At 54.0% G+C, this 20,745-nt stretch overlaps 1 protein-coding gene across 3 annotated transcripts in view; it reads right to left on the reverse strand.

The window, feature by feature from the left end:
• Positions 1-20,745, reverse strand: part of PPP2R2C (protein phosphatase 2 regulatory subunit Bgamma) — a 134,052-nt gene that overhangs the window by 18,280 nt on the left and 95,027 nt on the right. For all 3 annotated transcript variants that reach the window (XM_077874863.1, XM_077874872.1, XM_077874856.1), the window contains exon 6: positions 7,583-7,747. In XM_077874863.1, coding sequence (XP_077730989.1) covers positions 7,583-7,747 — 165 coding nt within the window. The remainder of the gene's footprint in view (positions 1-7,582; positions 7,748-20,745) is intronic.

Raw genomic sequence — 20,745 nt, forward strand, 5'->3', positions numbered from 1 at the left:
CTCTATGGCTTCCACTGCCTACAGGATCAAGATTCGGGTTCCTACAGGTAGGACGACAAGCTCCTTCCTAACCAGGCCTTCACCGGCTGCTTCTCCAGCCACCCTCCAACTGCCTCTCAACAGGGCCCCAAGGGCCTCGAAGAAGGCGAGGCCAAGCAAGGCCCCCAGGGCAATACACTGAACAATTCATTCTCAGGGTCCCCTTAAATGAATGCCTCTTCCAACACCCTGTGCTGCCATACCCAGCATCAGAGCAGAGCAAGCTCTGTGTGCCCTCTGGCAAGCCCCTTAGCCTGAGCACAATGTGCCTCACCTGGACAGCAAGCACGATGGGATCTCCAGAGGGAATCACCGGAAGCACCCAGCTCAATGAAGGGCGGGTCAGTAAAAACGTGTAGCTATTTTTAGAGTAATTTTTTCTCATTTTCTCTCCCTGAAATTTCCTTTCCCATTTTTACTCCTTGTCTTTCTTACCAACTCCTATACATCCTTCAGAACCCTAATTCAAATGCCCTGTTCTACATGCATCTCATCCAGATTCTCTCCAAAGAAAATACTCAGCCTTGCTGCCTGCACAGCCTGAGCCTGGGGTACTCTCCTGGATGGCATCCGCAGGGATATGTGGTCACAGTCATGGGACTGTGAGCTGTTCAGGCAGGGCTCCTTCCTCTGTCCTTGGTCATCTGAGCATCCTTGCCCAGGCTGGAGCCTTACTCAGAGCCCAGCCCTACTCACAGGGTGGAAAGAACCTTCAGTGCTGCCTGTCAATGCCACCTCTTCTTGACATTTCTTCCCCAACCTAATATGATCCCACTGAAGTTTCTAGGCTTCACTCACCCACTGAAGCCTGTATCTGCTAGAAGTGGCTTCTGAGTGCCTGCAGCTCTTGCTCTGTGTCCCTCTGGGTGGCACCTGCTCCATCCCACTCCTGTCTCTGGTCATGGGTGGGTAGGAGAGGGTGAAACGGAACCAGGAGAGTTGATCAGATGGGGACAGGATGAAGGAGGGATCAGACTTAGAGCTAGACCTGCACTGACTTGAGCCACACGTTCAGCCTCAACTGTGCAGGCCAGTGAGGCCTTGGAGAGAAACAGACAGATGCACAGAGGAGGGGCTCTGGGGGGACACAGGAAGATGCGGGCCTGAAGGAGCAGATGGGGTCCTGCCGGGTTGTTGCTCATGCTGCCCTGGCATCGAGCCCCTCCTCCGCCCTGAATGATGAGCACAAGTCCAGGCTGGCCCCCCATCAGGCTCCAGGAGCCCAGGCTAGCCTTGCTGGGCACAGGAGGAAGAGTGGATTATGGGTCACAGGGCACCCCCCTCCCCTGACGGACACCTCATTGCAGCCACTGCTGGGGGAGAGGCCACCTGCATGACAGCCTCCCGGCCCCTGACCCCTGCAACCCCTGGCCACTAGGAAGGTAGAGGGGGTTCCAAGTGGGGAGGAACAGGGAGTCGTTACAAGGTGGTGGGTATAATGAATGTTAGCTGATGAAGAGCTGTCAATTGTCCCCTGCTCAGCACCGTTTGATGGACCTCAATGGACAAAATGAAACCCGATCCTCACTGTGGCCCTGGCCCTGCATGATCTGTCGCCACCTCTCAGCCAGCATCCATCAGCCTGCTCCTTCCCCAGTGCTGCAGCCAGGCCCCTCCCACCCGCTGGACTCCCCCCCAGCCCCGCCTCTTCCCAGGCTACTCCCACCTGCTGGGCCCTCAGCCCCGCCTCCTGCCCCCCCTTCCCAGGCTCCTCGCATGTCCTAGGGGCCCTCAGCCCTGCCTTCTGCCCCCACCTCTTCCCAGGCTCCTCCCACCTGCTTGCGGCGGGGGGGGGGGGGGGGGGGGGGACTCAGCCCCGCCTTCTGCCCCCTCCCTTCCCAGGCTCACTTGCTCTCTTTCATCCTTTGAGGTGTGCCAAGAAGCCTCTTTGGACCATAGTAATCGCAATCGAGAGCCAACTGCAGCAGGAGACATCCTCAGAAACGTCCCCCGCTCGATGCTCCTGTTTACTTGGCATTTGCCTACCTCTCCACTCAGCTCTGTAAGGGCAGGAGCCTGCTCTGGGCACAGAGCCTGACGTCACCCCACCCTCTCCATTCCGGTGGCCTGGAGGGCCAGCAGGCTGGACTTTGCAGGGGGCGGATGCAGGACCTGACTGCCTCCCCTCCTCCACCGTGTCCCCCCCGACTTGCGCATCAGGGAAGGGTCCCTGTGGCTCCTGTCCTTTCAGAGTAAACCCAAAGAGCTGGCATGGTCTGTAAGACCTCTGCCTGGAGACCTCTCTCTAACCACACACCTCTCTGCCCTCACTTCCCATCTCTGCCTGCTTTACTCCTGCCTTTGCACTGGGTGTTCCCTCTGTTGGAGACCTTTGCCCTGGCTCTGCCTCCAGATATCTGGAGCCTTCCTGGCAGAGGTGGCTGGGTCTGGTCTTCCTACCCCAGATTTGTGATCAGGAGTGAGTCCTGGAAGTCGGCCCCACCTGGCCCCTTTCAACGATCCTTGCTCATCCACAATCCTCATGAGAGTTCTTAGTTCTCAGGCTGTGAATCTTAGTGAAGATTAAGTGAGAAATGTACAAGTTCATAGGCGTGGGACCATCAGAGCCTCTATCCTAGCTCCACCTAGCTGTGTGATCTTGGGAAAACACCTTAACCTCTCTGTGCTGCAGATGTGGGAAACAGCAGCAGCCCCTAAAGATGTCCACTTTCTAATCTCTGGAACGAGACATATGTTACCCCACATGGCAAAAGACTCTGCAGATGTGGGTAAGTAAAGGATCTTGAGCTACAGAGATCATCCTGGATTCTCCAGGCGGCCCCACTGTAACCACAAAGGTCCCTATGAGAAAAGTAGGAAGGTCAGAGGCAGAAGAAGGAGACGGGACGATGGAGCAGAGGTTGGAATGCCACACTCGAGATGACGGAAGGGCCGTGAGCTGAGGGATACAGCAGCCTCTAGAAGCCAGGATGCCTTTGCGGCTGTTGCAAATCAGAACACAAATGGTTGTTGTTGAAGCTGAGTTTTTAAACAGACCCAAAGATGAGATCTTTTCCTTGATACCTCGCTTCTGTCCACTGATCCAGTTGCTGCCCAAACTAAGGAGTGGCTGGTAGTGGCACTCAGAGATTCATGGTCAAGACAACATCCTCCCAACAGGTGAAACAGGGACTTGCCCTTCACTGGATGAAGGGTGTCCTGGATCACGAGTGGATGTTGATTCTGGCACAGGACAGTTAAGGAAATCGAGGCACAGAGAGAGGTGCGGTGGCTTCCCTGGGCCCTCTGTCAGGGGCAGAGCTGGGCTGCTCGGGCCACTCCACTGCCCAGCCTGCATCCTCACATCTTCCTCCATAGCAGTGGAAATTCGAGTCTTTTGTCTGCTAGTCATTATGACAGGGTAACCATGGAAACACCATCCATGATGCCTCAAAATAGACAGTTATTTCTGCTTTTGACAGCACAGAGCCTGTGCTGTGCCGGGGCATGGAGTCCCTCGAACAGGGGATCACGTTGGTCGCTTCCCCCTGTGGGATTCCTGTGATGCGCTGGCCCGGAGCTCGGGCAGCAACAGCCCAGCTGACGTTTGTTGAGCGCTTGCGAAACACGGGGTGCTGTTCTGAGTTTATGTCTCGGATCCTCCTCCGATCATCTGATCTGGGGAAAGCAAACACTCCGTCTGCTCACTACTGAAGGCAGGTGACGCAAGAACCAGAAAACAAGCCGCAAAGCACGCTTGGCGCCAAAAAAGACTGTGGATGATCCCTTGACTGGCATTAAAGGGAAAGTTTCTTGCAAGATACTGAGTTTGAGAACGAAAAAAAAGAAGTCTAGAAAAATTGAAAATACAGAATCTGTTCCAATAGCAAACCTGCATAATCCAATCATCGAAACAGATCTACACATGAGTTTCACTAAGACTTCAAGGAGCAAATGCTAAAATAACTTTTAGGCAAAGAAAGAGTGTGGCCCACCTAGCTTGTTTTATAAGAGTTGAATAATCCTAATAAAACTGGACAAAGAGTGAAAAAAAGACAGTTGAAGATTGTAATCTTCTTTATAATCATTTACATCACTTTAAATGTTTATACAAAATGCAGAATTTTTGCATTTATGGAAAAATGTCTCTGCAAGAGCCCTGACCCCAGGGCTGCCTGGGCACAGCGTGAGGTCATGGTGGTCAGAAGCTACAGAGACCACTCCCTCTTCATGCCTTGGCCCTACAAACGCCTTCTGGAATCTCAACGTGATCTAGGAAGAGGCAACTCCAGTTACTATGTTCACGGCCACTCCGGGAGAGGAGGCCAGAAACACAAATGGAGTTGAGTCATCCAACATGAAGGTCTAATTCTTGCACTCTTGAGGTTGTGAGTGATTCACCTGCAGCGCATACACCCCAGGGTATGTGACAGCTACATGCCCGAAATCCATGTGCGTGTGCCTGTGCTCTGGAAGCCTGCAAGTGACGGCTGCCCTGGTAGGTGGCCACTCACTCAGACCCCCGGGGAACCAGATGACAGAAGCCAAGGGGGACTCTGACTTCCCCTCCAGCACTTGAGAAACATCATTCAAAGAGTGCAGGGTGCACGGAGCTCTCTACTCCCCAGATCCCAGCCTTCCTGCACACGCACGTGTTTCCTGATTCAGAGTTAAAATCCAAGCTAAAATGCAAATACACAGACAGCTTAGATAGAGAAGGATACTGTATGACTTTCTAGAGCCCGCCATGCAGGGACCATTGCTTGGCATGTTTCTTGCCCCTGTTTCCTGTTGCCACTATTGGGCGAAAATAGTTTTTGCCTGGCTTTCTTACCCCCACAAAATACTTTAACATAACCTTTTCCTCGTGTCATTAAAAATCTTCTAACTCAATATTCTAAATGACCAGACAACCTTCCAGGATACAGATGGCACCGTCATTCACTTGTCGTTTGCTCTGTTGGATGTTTAGAGTGTTTCTGAATTCAGCCCCTATAAAAAAGGCTGGACCATGAAGTCTCATCCTCCTTCCTTCCTATGGGGCTCACATGGGCCCAGGCTGGCCCAGGAGCAGAGCCCAGGCTCTCCTCTCTTCACCTTGTTCTGTGCCAGTCTGACCCAGAGCTGCACACGGACAAGTCTCCATCCTGAGCCACAGGCTGCAGGCACAAGGTGGTCTGGGATGGGGGTGCAGAATAACAGCCCCAGAGCGGTCTGTACCCTAATTCACAGCACCTGGCAATATGTTACGTTATGTGGCAAAGGGGAAATTAAGATTGCCTATGAGCTCAATCATCCAGGTGGGCCCACTGTCATCACCAGAGTCCTTAAAAGTGGAAGGGGAGCAGGAGAGGCAGGGTCAGTGTGATGCAGCATGAGAAAAGCCAGCACTGGCTACGCAGTTGGAGGGAGGGCTGCAGCTGGAGGGAGGGCCAAGAGCCAGGCACTGCAGGCGGCCCCAGAGGCTGGAGATAGGGATGCATGGATTCCACCCCCTGTCCCCGGAGCCTCAGAAGGAACCAGCCCTGCTGACACCTTGATTTTTGTCGGATAAGACTCATGTCAGACTTCTGAACTGCAGAACTATAAGAGAAAAAAAAATCTGTGTTGTTTTAAGCTACCAAGTTTGTGGTCATCTGTTTAGGCAGCTCTGGGACCCCAATGCAGCCCTGGGCTGCTCTTAGGGGGCTGGGCACTGTCCACACTCACATCCTGGGCTTCCTGTCCATCCACACACACTGGAAACTTCATACGTTTATCTCCAGCCAGGACCCTGTCCCGATAGCCCTCCCTGGAGCCCAACACAATCCCACACGTACCGTGTCCAGAACAGGCCTGTTGGTCCCATCTCCGCTCCTGGCTGCCCTGCGCCCAGCATGTCTGCTGTCTGGCCCCTGGACAGGACCCCACCTCCACCCACCACACAAACCAAACCTCCGATGGAGTCATCATGGTCCACACACCACTTGGCAAAGCCTGCTAGCTCAGACTTCAAAGAACACCCAGGATGGGACCTGTCTCCCCACCTTTGCTATCCCACCCAGGGTCCACTGTTTATTCCCAATGAACCCTGGCAGGGGCTCCTCCCACCCCTGCTTCCACGTTGACCTCTGCAGTTTCTTTTTTTCAAACACGTGTCTTGTGACATCCTGCCCTGCCCTCAACCTTCTGCTGGTTTCTCTTCTCATTTAGAATAACACCAATCCTTCCCCTGACCTGCAGAGTGCTGGCCACTCAGCCCTCTCAGCGCTGGAGAGAAGGCTGTTCCTGGGGCTGAGCATGTGCACGAGGGCTCTGTCTGGGCTCCCCTGGAGAGGTTTGGGGCTCATGGACGGGTGAAAGCTGCTTGAGCAGGTGCAAACCCAGAAAGGACACTGTGCCCAGTGAGGAAGCCCCGGACACTGGAGCATGGACGTGCCCAGGGAAGAGCAGTGTGGTGAGAGGTAGGGGGACGGAGCTTGCCAAGGAGGGGGAGGGGCTGGCAGCTGCTGAGAGTCCTGAGCCTGAGTCCCTGTGCACCGGCTGAGAGCCACCCTCTTGGACTGTCCAGGGAAACTTCGTTCCTGAGGCGAAGAGAGTGACCCAGTCCCTCCCAACAGACCTCTGATAAACCCGCCTCCGCCAGCCTACTGGTCACTCATTCGTTTGTTCACTCAACAAGTACTTATTTCCAGACGCTGTTGTAGGCACTGGGGTGCATACAGAGATGAACAGCAGTCCCCGCCCCCCTGACTGGGTCCTGTCTGTCCCTGTACCCCTGCTACCATGGCAAGGTTACCTAGGAAGGACACTGTGGCCTGACTTCCCCTGATCCTCTGCCTTTGGGGGCCTCTGGGGATGCCAGCACCAAGCAGCCCAGCCTGGTGGTGAGAGCACCAGCTGGGACATCCCAGAGGCTTCAGGTCCTGCCTCACCACTTTTCACTCTGGGTGATCTTGGATCCATCCCTGGAACCTAAGTTTCCTGTTCTGTTCAGGACTCCGTCAGAACTCAAGTGAGGGTGAGAGGATGTGGCTGAGAGTTGTCTGGGCACCCAGCTCAGCGCATCCAGTGAGTGAGAGCTGTTGTGTGGTCGTGACAGTCGTCCTCTGGCGTTCCCTGGACCTTGCTCAGCCCGGATCCCCACAGCACCCCTATGGCATCCCCTCAGCGGGTCCTGTAGTGGGTTCCAGCACCAGGAACTGACCTCGTGGAGCTCACAGGCTGCTGGGGGAGACTCCCCAGCCCACAGAAAGTTCTACAGGGTGTGGCCAGTCCATGAGAGGGAATCTCTGGGGACTCTGGGGGCAAAGAAGGGGCCCGAACCAATGTGGGGGTCAGGGAAGGCTTCCTGGAGGAGTTGACCACTGAGTATGGTCCCTCCTAAGCTTCTGGCTCCCAGCCTACTCCCTGACCCTTGTTTTAGCTGCCTGCTCCCTAGAAGCTGGGCAGCTCCTCTCGGGGAACCCGGGGGGCAGTGGGCGGCAAGACCAGGATCCCCCCAGCCCCAGACAGTGCAAAACACACCTATGCTACTCCCACCCGCCCCGGGTCACAGCACCAGGATGGCTGCTGCCCTGCCACCCCCACTTTGTACTGGGTCCTGGATGGTGTCGACACTTACGTTTGGAGTGCTTGTCACACAGGGCGGCTGCACGCATGTCGCAGAGACGCAGAGAGCCCTTGCTGCTGCTGTAGACAAAGAGGTTGCAGTGGTGGGGGTGGAACTCAGATGCTGTGATCACCTCTGTGAGGTCTTCCATGTTGGCCGGCTTGATGTCCACGATGTCTGGTGCTGTCAAGGAAAGGGCAGAGAAGGGAGGGCACCCTCGCCGCACTGCCTTCCCATCCACCCTGCATCTGTGCTGCGTCTCTATTCCTGAGATTCTTGGACAAAGCCCCAGACAGTATCTGTGCTGCAGACCTGCATGCCCAACCCCCCACTGGCTGCCCCTGCTGGGTGCCGTCTACTGTCCCCATCAGCCTGGACCCGCAGCCTCCCATCTGACCTGTGCTTTCTCCCAGCTGGCTCCCACCAGGTGCCCAGCCTCCCCTCCAGCCCCCTCACCAGGGGCCAAGCAGAAGGCAAGGAGGGTTTGAGTGCCTAGTATGTGCTGGGCTCCTGGTAAACAATTTCGGTTCTCCCCATCACTCAGTGAATTGTGCCTGGAGCTGAGCGTATGGGCACCCCCACCCCCGGAACCCACTCCCCTTCTGTCCACAGCATCGAGATTCTCCCTGGCAGAAAAAGTTCTCTGCCTGTCTGGGTTCTCCGCTCTCATCTGTGCCTTCCCCTCCACTCGCAATCACCATGAGTGATGAGCACGTGGCCTCGGAGGTGCCAACAGAGGGGCTCCAGGCTTGAGACGTGGGGAATGCTGGGAGCAGCTCTGTCCTCTGCTGGGCTGGGTGGTGTGCAGAGGAGGGGTGCATACTTGCTGCTGTGACAAGGGAGACCTGGAGTCCACGGGTGGGGTAGATAGCCCCAAAGATAGACTGGGGGGAAAGACCTGGCAAGACCATTTGAATCCTGAATCAGGATTCATCAGAAGCCATGGCCCTTGGGTGATTAAGCGTGGAAGCCAATAAATCCACTTTCTGTTTAGGATCAAGTATTTTGTCGCCTGCAAAGAAAGTATCCCTGACAGATGCTCTAGAGCCCAGAGAGGGTAAGCAACTTGTCCAGGATGGCTCAGCAGTGAGTAGTAAGTCTGGGCCCCATCCATTGCTTGTTGCCTACAGCAGTGAACCGGAACCCCCTGGTGTAGCCTTCAGAGCCTGGCATCGCCCCTCTTCCTCTCCAGCTTCAGATCTGACTAGTCACTGGGCCCTAAAGTCACTTTCCTCTCTGACAGCAACATCCTCGTCTCTGGTCTCCCCAGCCCTGTGTGGGGCTTTTGCCCTCTCCTCCCTATGAATGTGCGTGTGGGCCCAGGAGTCCAAGGTTCAAATCCCAGCTCTGCCACCTTTTGCCTGTGCAGTCGAGGGGCTCTTCATGCCTCTGGTTCCTCACCTATAAAATAGGCCAACAGTTCTAACACAGTCTTGCTGTGAAAATCAGAAGAGGCAAAGCCCCTCGCTCACTGCTTGGCACATTACAGAGCTCAGTGAGTATCAGGGACATAAGTATTTTTTATCATGCGGAAAATTCTGATTGAAAGTCAGACTCACCGGCCATCAGCCCTCCCTCCCCCTCCCACCGCAGCCTCATTAAGAGGCATTTTCTGACTTTTGTGAACATGAGAGTTTATAAAACATCATAAAAGATGGATCTAAGTGACCAGAGGCAGCAAGGAGGGTCTGTGCACTCACACTCAAATACTGCTGCTGGAAGCACCTCACTATGTAACCAGAAAATTAGAATCACATAAAAATAGAGAGAGGAGGAAGAAGGAACCTGGGCTGGTTTCCCAGGAAACTGCGGTTTTCTGGTATGATAAGAAGCAGAGATTAAATCATGAAAAATGAGACAGAACAGTAGGAGAGAAAAAGCCAACACTTCTGTGCCAATTCCCTCCCCATCCTCCGGGGGCTAAGCGCCTGCAGACACCTGCTTGGGAACAGCTTCAGTTTCTCCCCCAACTTATTTTTTTTTCTCCCCCAACTTAAAGTGGTGTCCAGGGAAAATGTGCGGCCATTTACGAAATGTCATGCACATTAGCACAGCACCTGTTTGATGCTCTGCACCAGAGGGACTGAATTCTCTTTGCAGAACGCAGGCCACAAAGGTCCAGTGAAGCCTGGGGGACACAGAAGCGCCCAGGCCTCAGGGGACGCAGGCTGGCTTGCAGTCGACATGTGTTTACGCTGTGTCATAGGGCTATGACTTCCCCAGGAGCAGGATGCAGTGGGATAAGGTGGAAACGCCCTGCCAACCACTGCAGCTTCCCTTCGGGGGCAGGGGGATTTGTCCACGGGCCCCCGTGGGACTCAGGGCAGCCACTCCCTTATTGCTCTTCCTGATGAATGGAAGGTGGAAGTGACAGGTACCATGTGTCACTCCCAGGCTGTAGTGGTGAGAGCCAGCACGTGGTGTGCAGTGACATGTTCCCCTCTGCTCTGAGACCCTCACCTTGGGTGGCCTGCTCTATGAAATACCCCTGGGCTGTTTCAAGCCTCTGAGATTTTCCAATCGTCTGTTTCTTCTGCACGTAACCTACCCTCTCGACCCACTTGGTGTCCAAAGCCTCTTCACAGGCCCGCCTTCACATCCCACAGGATGTTCTAGAACACACCTCAATGGAGAAGGATCAGAGGGGTGACGTCTGAACTCCAATGGCGCTGCTTCCACAAAGACCAAAACTTTTACGTACCCGACGACAACGACAACTGTTCTGTTTACGACCGTTGTTCATTGTGAGTCATAGGCCATGTGCTCAGTCACCGGCCACCCACATTTACTTAGTGTCTGGCTCGTGGGAACGGAGGCTGGTGTTCATGAAAATCTTTTCACAAAGATAGGAAGACCGGGACACTTTGCACACTGGTGCCCATAGAGGGAGCACAGTGTGGGGGCTCAGAAGCCTCCTCTCCAGGGCCCCACCTGCCACTTTGAGACTCATGAGGGGCCCATGGCCAAGCCTTTTTGCTCAATTCCAGAGTGCATGCCTCCTGTGACCCCATGATGCTTAACCAATCCTGGCAGCCTCATGACAACATTTGTTACAAATATGTACGAGGCATGACGGCTTTTAGAAGTACAAGGTAGTCAATTATGTCTGCAGCCTTCTGCATCAAACAGGCCAGAACCAGGTGACACAGAGCTGGCTAAGGATGATGCACATGGATGGAGGGTCCTGTGTGTGGGCTCAGGAGACACAGCGTCCCCTGCCAGGGTCCCGCTGACAGCCCAGGACCCAGAGTTCTTAGCGCTCAAGCAACACTCAGGAAATCTCTTGCTGTTTCAAACAAAGGACTCTGGCTCCAGTGGGTGCTGGAGAGATGAATGGGAAATATTTCTATGTGATCCCAGTGGAGGAAGACAAAACCACAGTCATGGCCAACAGGCCAGGGCCCCTGTAGAGCAAGGGCTCCTGAGGCTCAGCAGGCAGTCTCACGCCTCTGAATCCCAGGGCAGGGCCCAGAGCCGTGCCCACATCTCCTGGGACAGCACAGCATCCTTCAGCGCACGGGCACCAGACCTGACTCCAGGGCAGCCTCTCCAAGACCTCGGGCTCCGCTCACCACAGGACCTGCCCTGCACCTGCTCCCCAGCTCCCTGCAGGTGCAGGTGGGTATTGAGTAGGGCCGTTCCTGTCGAGTTCCCTTCATCACATCACAGAGCCGGGCTGGAAGACAGACTCCTGACAAGGGAGGTAGGTGTGGATGAAGACTCCACGGCATGATAATTACATTATATAGATACTGCAGACCCTCCTCCTGGACTCACACTGAGTAGCCTTGTGCACGTGGGCCATGGGACATTTGGTCCAACTGTGACCATATGTGGCGGCTTTGGCTTTGGCGGGACCTGTGCTGGGTCAGAAGCTGGAGGCCTTGGGCTAAGTGTGTGGTCTTCATGCTCTCTGGACTGCTCAGTGCCACGCGCAAATGTCATTCCTGTTCCTAAAGCCTGTTTCTCCCATTTGCAAAATGAGGGGTTGGGCATGATCCTGGAGAACCTTTTCATTTGAAGCATTGACCCCCAGGTGGCCTCTCCCCCATTTCATGGTCAGTGGCATAGAACCCACTCATACATGGTGCTTGATGAGGTTCATGGCAGACTGGACTCCCTGGAGACTGAGCATAATTAGACTCATCTATAAGCACCCCCCTGCTCCCCACCCCAGCAAAGCTACGTGAATTATTCATGTTCTGTTTTCTTTTTCTTCTTTTTTTTAATTTTTATTTATTTATGATAGTCACACATAGAGAGAGAGAGAGAGGCAGAGACACAGGCAGAGGGAGAAGCAGGCTACGTGCACCGGGAGCCCGACGTGGGATTCGATCCCAGGTCTCCAGGATCGCGCCCTGGGCCAAAGGCAGGCGCCAAACCGCTGTGCCACCCAGGGATCCCTCATGTTCTGTTTTCAATCTAATTGCGCTCTACCTGTCTGATGGGCTTCTGTTTAACCTCCAGTCACACCTTGACAACTAAGTTTGCAGACTAGGGAGGTGGAGAGAGGAGTAGGTTGTGTAGGGAGGAGGATGATGATGATGACAACTCCCCTGGAGCCACAGCTCCTGACTGAGCACGAGGGATTTTTTCCAGAACGGTAGGTTAAATGGTAGCCCCTTAATACCTATCCATATCCTAATCCCAGAAACTGTGAATGTGGCCTCATTGAGAAAAAGAATCTTTGTAGAATATACTGAAGCATCTTTAAGAGGAGGCCATCCTGGATTTCTGGAGTGGGCCCTAAACCAGTGACAGGTGCCTTCTAAGAGACCCCCACAGAGGCCATGTGACCACAGAGGCAGGCTGGAGTCAGGTGGCTGCCAGGAAGGCCTGAGGCCACCAAGAGCTGGGAGAGGCAAGACAGAGCCTCCTGGGTAGCCTCCAGAGGGAGCACAGCCCTGCCAGCATCTGGACTGCAAACTTCTGGCCTGCAGAACTGGAGGAAATTTCTGTTGTAAAGCCACACAGTTTGCAGACATTTGTTCTGGCATCCACGGGAAACTCAGACACCAGGCTGCTTCTGGGAGCTGGGCAGCAGTGGCGTGGCCATCGTACTAGTAGCCCAGTGCTCGCTGGTTGACTGCCCACCTTCCCAGTCTGTCAGGGTCACTGCTGCAGCACCCAGCATACAGCAGGGGCTTCTTAGGATAGCTGCTGAGGTCAGTGAGCCAATCAGCCTGTCCTCATGGGTCCCTGTGACCCGGGCCAGGCCGGGGCAGCGCAGGAAGAGTCACACCCATCTCAAGGGTAAGAAGCCCTTAAAGTGGAGATGAACCTGGGCTCAGGGAGACGCCAAGCCAGGGGAGCAGGGTGGGGGCCCTTTAGCAGGGGGCTGTCACTGACAAGGGCCATTTAAAAAGCCATCACCCTGCAGCACACAGGAAGCCTTGCTGCAGCCACATGAGTGCTCAAGAGCGCTACTCATCGGGTTTCTGCAAGGTTCTTGGGAAGGTCGGATTCCCCACAGTGCCTTCCTTAGGTCCCCACTGCACTCTGCTCATAGACCTGCTAGCACTGAGCTTTTCAGGCTGCAAATACTATCTGTCCTGTCTGCTTCACTCATCTGAGTGCGGGCAAAATTGTGTTGCCATTTATACACCTAACTCCAGCCCAGCACCTGGCACCTATATGCACCTGATATGCCCTGTGGGATGGCCACGATCACCCTGCTTCACATCTGTGTCTTGTTCCAACCTCTCCACCTGCAAGTAACATGCACCCCATCCTGTGGATGGGGACGTGGAGGCTCAGCAAGGAAAAGCCGCTCCTTGGGACTTGGCAGAGGGTCCCAGCCCAGGACTGGCTAAGCTGGATTCTAGAGCTAGCAATATACCCGCTATGACAGGGGCAAAGCAGAGCAGGGGTGGGAAGTGCAAACCCCAGCCCCTGACAGCCTGAGTGGGCGGAGAGGCGTGCTGCTCCCTGGAGCACTAGCCTCAGGGGAGGTCTCTGGCTCCTCCTGGCTCCTCTCCTGCCTCCTGTCATACAATAAATCCCTTTACCTTCAGTGTGAACGGGTGCTCTAGATCCAGGGCAGGTAGAGGTCTATAAAAGGCTAGAGAATAAACATTTTAGGCTTAGCAGGCTCTAAGCTCTCATCTCCACTCACCAACTCTGGTGCTCTATTGCAAAACAGGCACAGACAACATGTAGGTGAATGGGAGCAGGTGAATGAACATAAAATACCAAGAGGGGGGTTCGGGCCCTAGGGCTGTACTTGGATGGCCCCAGGCCTAGAAGAAGGACTGCAATCTTGCTTTTGTCACAGCAGTCTCCCTCCTTGATCCCACACAGGACCAGGGTATAAAGCAGCCCCCCTGGCCTGACCCCACCCCCTGCCACCAGCATGAGGCCATCCTCCGGTGCCCCCTGTACCCTGTGAGCTCCAGGCCTTCCCTGGGGGAGTCCGCAAAGCTCAGAAACAGGCATTCATCCCATCCTGGAGCAAAGTCTGTGGCTCTTGCTGTCAAGGACACTGGAATGTACTCCAGGTGGGCCTTCTGCAGAGTCATCAGGTTTGCAGAGATTTTTATAGAAACTCCTTCATCTCCTGCTGCCAAAGGCATGGCCTGATGGCCTGAAGCCAGCCAAGGTCACATCGGCATGGAGCACCGATGTCAGCCCTCAATCCCTGGGCTGCAAGCCCATGAGGCCCCACCCGGAGAGCCCCTGAAATGTCGGGGAGAAGGTCACAGGACCTCCAGTGGTCCCATTCTTCTGAGGTTTCCCTCTGAGCCTCATCTCCCCTACTCGAACAGGGGGTGGGCACAGGTACACAGGGCCATCTCTCATCCTTGGCCAAATTTCCCCTGGCCATGAAACAAGTTAGGCACACGAAATGAATAAATATCATTGGTTTGTTTGGGAAGGAGTTCAAGTGAGAAGTGGGTATGGAAACCATCCCAGAAACATCAAAGAGGTACACAAATATTAACTAACATCACAACAGGCTCTAGCGGCAGCACCACAACAGATGATGCTATAAAGATGCAGCAACTAACTGAGGTTGAAGACACAGTCAAACCTTCAGAGAGCTGTGGAGGGCAGCCCTGGACCCCGCATCTATGGGCCAGGCACCTCGCATCCCTGTGGGAAGGACTACCTACGCTCCACGTCCATGGGTGCTCCACAGGGCTGGCAAGTGACTGCAGCCAGGGACCACATGCAGAGCCCAGCAGAGCAAGGATAGAGTTCTGGCTTCCTAACTCCCAGCCACTGCTCCTCCCTGTACTCCCTCTGTTCTGGAGTGAGAGCATCTCCACACAATATATACAAACCCCCAGGCAATGCTTCTGGGGCACCCTGGACTGGCTTGTGACCCTGCAAGGAGGGTACTAATAGCGTGGTGGGGAGAGTTCAATGATGAGAAGGATGCAGCCTTGGGCTCCATTGATTGAACTGAGCAAAGCGTGGTTTATCTAGATGTCTCGGCTGGAACACGCTCTCAGGATGGGGGAGGCGGTTACCATGGTGACCGAGCAGCCACCACATGAGAATGGAGGCAGCTCCGCCAAGGACCACGCCAGAGAAGCCTTCCCACAGGCTCTCCAGAGACACTGGGTGCAAGTACCCCAGAAGGCCTCCAGCACACGGAGATAGTCCTCTTGAGGCACAGCCGGCAAAGCTGCCTTTTTTTTCAGCAAATTTTCTCCAAAAGATGACCTGGTTACAAAGATGAGCTAGAAGTACTCTGGCCAAACCCTATCGGATCCTGTAAAGAGGTTCCTGGCAACCTTTGCCTCTGTATGAATTTGCTAGGGGTTGCCACAACAAATGCCATAGATGGGTGGTTTAAACAAAAAGTTATTCTCTCCTAGTCCTGGAGGCTGGAAATTCAAGATCAGGGTGTCAGAAGGTTGATGTCTTTGAGGCTTCTCTCCTGAGTGTGTAGATGGCTGTCTTCTCCCCGTGTCTTGACATGATCTTCCCCATTATGGGTCCTAACCTCCTCCTCTTGTAAGGTGGATTAGGACCCATCCTGATATTTGTTTCACCTTAATCACCTCTTTAAAGACCAAATACCATCACATTTGAGGTCCCAGGGTTAGGATCTCAACATATATATTTTGGTGGAATGCAACTCAGCCCATGACAGCCTCTTTCCCTTCTCTGCTCAGAGCCTTACTAACTATGATGGTACCATCCTGCTCGGGGAGGATGCAGTCCTGCTCAGAGAGAAGAGTCAGATTGCTGGGACTATGTGGGGCCATGAAGAGGGGCGATCCTGTGTAACTGCTCACCACACAAGCCCATGGAAGCTCTTGTGGGTCTTCTCCATGCAGTGAGCCAGTCTACCCATCTCTAGCACAGCCAGCTTATGCGATTCCCAAATACTGAGCCAGAGAAGAGAGTACTCAGTTCTGAGTCACAAAGACCGAGGCTTGAGTGTCTAGCCCCATCACAAATAGCTGTGAGACCTCCAGAAAACTTCTCAACCTCCCTGCACTTTGCTTTTCTCATCTATAGAATGGACTGATAAAATCTGTTTGCAGGCCTATGATGAGGATTTAATGAGATGACATAAGTCAAAGGCCCTCACAATGAAAATAAATAAAATGACTTAGACATTTATTTTTTTTAAGTCCCTAGAACACAGTTAGTACTTTTAGCAAGAATTAAAGTTCATTAAATCAGAAGCAGAGTCTTTCTCTTCCTCTGGAAAAACAGGAAATTAAGCGGATTGCCAAAGGAACAGTGTATTCCCCCCACCTGAAAAAAAAAAAAAAAAACCAGGACTTGAGGGTTTATGCTGAATTGTATGCTTTGGCTCCTAAGATCTGGGAGAGAAACCCCAGACAGGACGGAGCAGGACGCACAACCAGGTGGCTATCTTCTCATGGTCACTGAGAAAGGGCAAACCAGAGCCCATCCTGACCTCCCCATAACCAGGCCTTCCGGCCCAGCAGTGAAGCCAAGAGGCCCACGATGATCATCCGGGAGAAACACACAGGGTACATGGGATGGGATTTTTGGGGAGGCCCTGAGCTGGTCTGGAGAGTCAGGGAGGCAGGGGTATTAAGCTGAGGACTTACAAGAGTAGGAGTTATCCAGCCAGCTGGAACCCGATGGGGAGAGGGTGGGAGATGAGGCTCTGGAGTGGGGGCTGGGGTGGGTGGTTAATCTGGAGCATGTCACAGAAATGCCACAGAGGCCTGTCAGGAGGGATGAGAAGCACAGGAGAGTCATGCATTCCCACCACTAGAGGACACAGCAGCCACCCCCCCCACTCCTCCCCCCTCCCCGTGCACCTGGCCGCCTGTGTCACCTGTCACCTCTGTCACCAAACAATCCCCACTCTGGCCTGAAGTGGGGCAAAAAGCACCTGCTCTCCCTTAGGATCTAAAAGTAGAGCCAGGAAATATCACTGCCCAATGGGGCTGGACGAGCTTCTCAGAGCTTCTCAGGGCTCATCTCCATGCCACCCACAAAACAGAGAGAATGACAGGACCCCATGACAAGCTGATGTAAGGGCTTGAGGCGCTCCTGCCTGCAGACTGGAGGTGAAATAACAGTGGCTGCTGCGGGGCTTGCCGCTCTCACCACTGAGAGGCAGTGCAGCATGACAGTGAAGCGTGTGGGTTCTGCACCCAGAGGGCCTGAGTCTGAATCCTAGGCCCTGGCACTTCCCAGCTGGGTAACTCTGGATAATTACTTGCTCTTCCTGTGGCTTAGTTTCCTCGTCTACAAAAGAGGGATGTTAATAATGCCTACTCCACTGTGTTGTCAGGAGGATTAAAGAGAATTAGTATGTGCAACGTGCTTAGAGCTCTGTTTGGCACCGAGTAAGTGCTCACGAAGGGGTGACGGGGTGTGTGAGGTGGTCGGGAGGGGGACCCACAACACCAGCTGCCAGCAGAGTCAGCACCAAGGACAGCTGCACCGGCACTTGGGCCCCATTGGAAGCCCGGCCTTGTTGAGCCCGGAAAGCAGCTGTGTGCAGGCAAACAGCTTAACCACAGGCTTTCTGGTGGAAACCAATTTGGGGGATTCAGATTCGGGGCATTTCTGAGCAGATGTTCTTGTTCCTTCTCTGTAGAGTGGTACTACAGGAGAATGGAAAAAGGCAGCCTGTAGGGTGCCTGACAGTGGGTCAGGGCCCGTGTGGGTTGTGTCTATAGCTCATCAGGCCCTGCGCTCATTGGCTACTCCACCCTCTAGCCCCCAGCACAGGAGACACACCTGCACTGAACTGACGAGGAAAGCAAGGCTGGGGAAGGCTAAGTGACCAGCAGGGTCACCTGTGAGTGAGCAATGGAGGCAGGCTGGACGCCAGGCTCCAGGATTTTTGGCCATCACAGAGCCTGGCACATGGAGGGGCCTCAGCCAGTCCCTTCCTTTGTTTCCTGCAAGGGGAACATGCCTAGCCTGCAGGTGGCCATGTGCAGACTGGGGTTTGGAGCCTCTGCCCCTACTGCCGCAACATCCCGCCTAGCTTCAGGACCTGCTCTCTAAAATGGCAATTAGAAACTTGCTCCAGACCGAGGCTTGGTGCAATGCCAGCTTCCACCATGAGAAATCGCTCAGGGGGGGAGAAAAATCAATTGAACCATCTTCGCAATTCTCCAAGTGCTAAAAATAAAGCAGAGGCCCATCAGCTGAGACCCTCTGTGCAATCTGTTACCTTTAAGAGGCATCGAGCTCCAGAAAAATCACTCAGAGCCGCCTAACTGTCTCAAATGTTGGTTAAAGGACGTGAGAGGTTGTTTAAACAGATGTGGACACAGCGCCAGGGAAGAAAGGGGGCTTCAACAATCAGAGACGACGCAGGGGTTTTATGAGAGCCAGCCTCAAAGATCTGGGGAGCTGCTGTTTAAGGAGGGAAACACGGGCCACCTGCTGGGCCCTGATTACTGCCAGGTCTCTAACGTGCATGATTTCTTTATTCCTTACAAATATCCTTAGGACAAGGTAATAGGCCCATTTTACACTGGGGGAAATTGGTGGCCCCGGAGGTTACACAATGAATCTAAGCACAGGTCCACTAGACCCCAGATTACTGCTCTTTAGGGGCTAGGGTCTCTGGGTCCCCCGGAACCCAGATTTATAAGGAGGTGTCTACATCCTAAGACTACATGGGGACTGGAATCCCTCCATCCAAAGTCACCATGTGTAGCTACTCCTAAGCACCTACTATGTGCTGGGCCCTGCATTATGTATGGGGATACAGAGAGGGCTCAGACTGGGTGCACCAAATCTCAAGGTTTTCACCAGAAAACGGGGCAGGCATCATACTAAGAGATGAGGAAAGTCCAGTGTGACCAGGGAGTGAGGGGCTCTGACAGCCTAGGAGGCAAACAGAGTGGACAGAGTCGAGATGACTGGGTGAAGGGGGCTGTGAGTGACACTTATGGGCAAATGGGAGCCAGCCAGGCTATGAGAAGGAGAAAGAGCGATCCAGGGAAGGAAGAGCAGAAGGCAGAGCGCCCCCACCTCTCAACCCCCCAAAACATGAAGAGAAACCCAACAGCCCCCAGGTGTGAGGAAGCCTGATGCACAAGAGTCACCAAGAGCTTTAAGCCAGGGCCCCACAAGGTCAGACCAGAGTTCTGCTGAGACGTGTGGGATTCAGGCAACGGGCCAGGCAGGAATGGTCTGGCTCCAGCAGGGCCTCTGGCAGGGATGGAGACGAAGGCATGATTCCAGAGCCAACTAGGGGGAGAAAAGAAAGGGCTTGGCACCTCTTCCCATCTAGCGGGTGAGGGGGAGGAAGGAGGCGCTGCACCATGTGTGTGCCCGGCACACAGAGAGGCTCCGTGAGCACCAGGCTCCCCTGCCTCTCCTCTCAGAGCAGCCAATTCTCAAATTAGCAGCAGAAAGGTCCTCTAAGCTTTCTTACTATCTATTCTCATTGGTCAAAACAACGCCCACCTTTTCTTCTTTATTACAAAGATTTTCCTTTCTCTTAAAACCTTTGCTGGAGATCAATTCTCCAGCCTAGGTGGAAATCGTTGCTATTTCGACATGAGGAGGTGGTGCTGCTGCAGAGAACTTCTGGTGGCTTGGAGATGGAACAGCAGCATTATGGCAAATCAAGACACCAGAAGGCATGAGTCAAAGGGAGGGGAAGCCCCAGGCCCAGACGCCCCCCCCCCCAACCACGGGCTTGCACAAAAAGGGTCTCCCAATGCAGAGCCACTCTCCAGCTTGGCAGGCCTTGCCGGCCTCCTCCCATTTTGGAAATGAAACGCCTTGTTTAGTTACTCAGCTGCACAGGACCATCATCACGGCCACAGCCCATGGTCCTGAGGCCTTCCCTGTCAGGAGGCTGGCCTCTGCAGGGCAGGTGCTGGTCTCTGTGCTGGGGTGGGAGGGGTGACTCTTGTCACTCTGGTGGCCAAGCAGCAGCAGGCCCTGGGGAGCTCCCTGGGCCTGCTCTCCAAGGAGCAGGGAACCATGCAACATAGTTCCCTGATGAATTGGTCTCAGCAGGGGAGGTTTCCACAACCACCACGCACCCCTGGGGACTCCTCTCCGCCCCTTCCATCAGCCTACTGGGTACTCCCCTTCCACGGGCAGGAGCTGCCTGGAGCCCAGCTTGGCAACCATCAGTGTTCTGCAGTACCCACACTCCTCCACCTCAAGGGCCAGGTTGTCTTTACATTGTGATCAACTACCAACTCACTCGCACAAAATGAAGACGCAGCACACATGTTTTAACACGGAGTTAGGAGGCAGGACAGCAGAGAAGACTCTGGGTTCCCAGGAGGTCCTCCCCCCTCCAATGACTGATGTTCCTCTCTCGTCACTAGCCATCTCCTCCTCCTAGATTCAGGCACTGTCAGCTTCCTGTCTGCTTATTTACTTGGCAAAACCCCCCATCCTGGCTCATACTCCACCTAACCCACACCTGCAGCCACAGAGATAAACAGGGCTGGGAAAAATGCACACCACTGCGCTCCGTGGCCTCACTGCACTTGTCAGCTGCTTGCATGCTGGGTATGTTATTTGTTTACTATATTAATGGTTTATTGTCTGCTGGCTCCAGGAGGGCAGGGCTCTTTATCTATCTAATTCAAAGTCAGGCACAGAGCCCGGTACACAGAAGGTGCTCAATAAATACAGCGGTGAATGGCATGCTCTCCAGCATATGGACAGGGCACAACCTGCAGTGGATCAACCCTCTTTTCTTATTCAGGCCTAGCTTGTTCCAATGTCCTGTGGCCACCTTG

Source organism: Canis aureus, chromosome 2, assembly GCF_053574225.1.
Source record: "Canis aureus isolate CA01 chromosome 2, VMU_Caureus_v.1.0, whole genome shotgun sequence".
In the NCBI taxonomy this organism is placed as follows: Eukaryota; Metazoa; Chordata; class Mammalia; order Carnivora; family Canidae; genus Canis; species Canis aureus.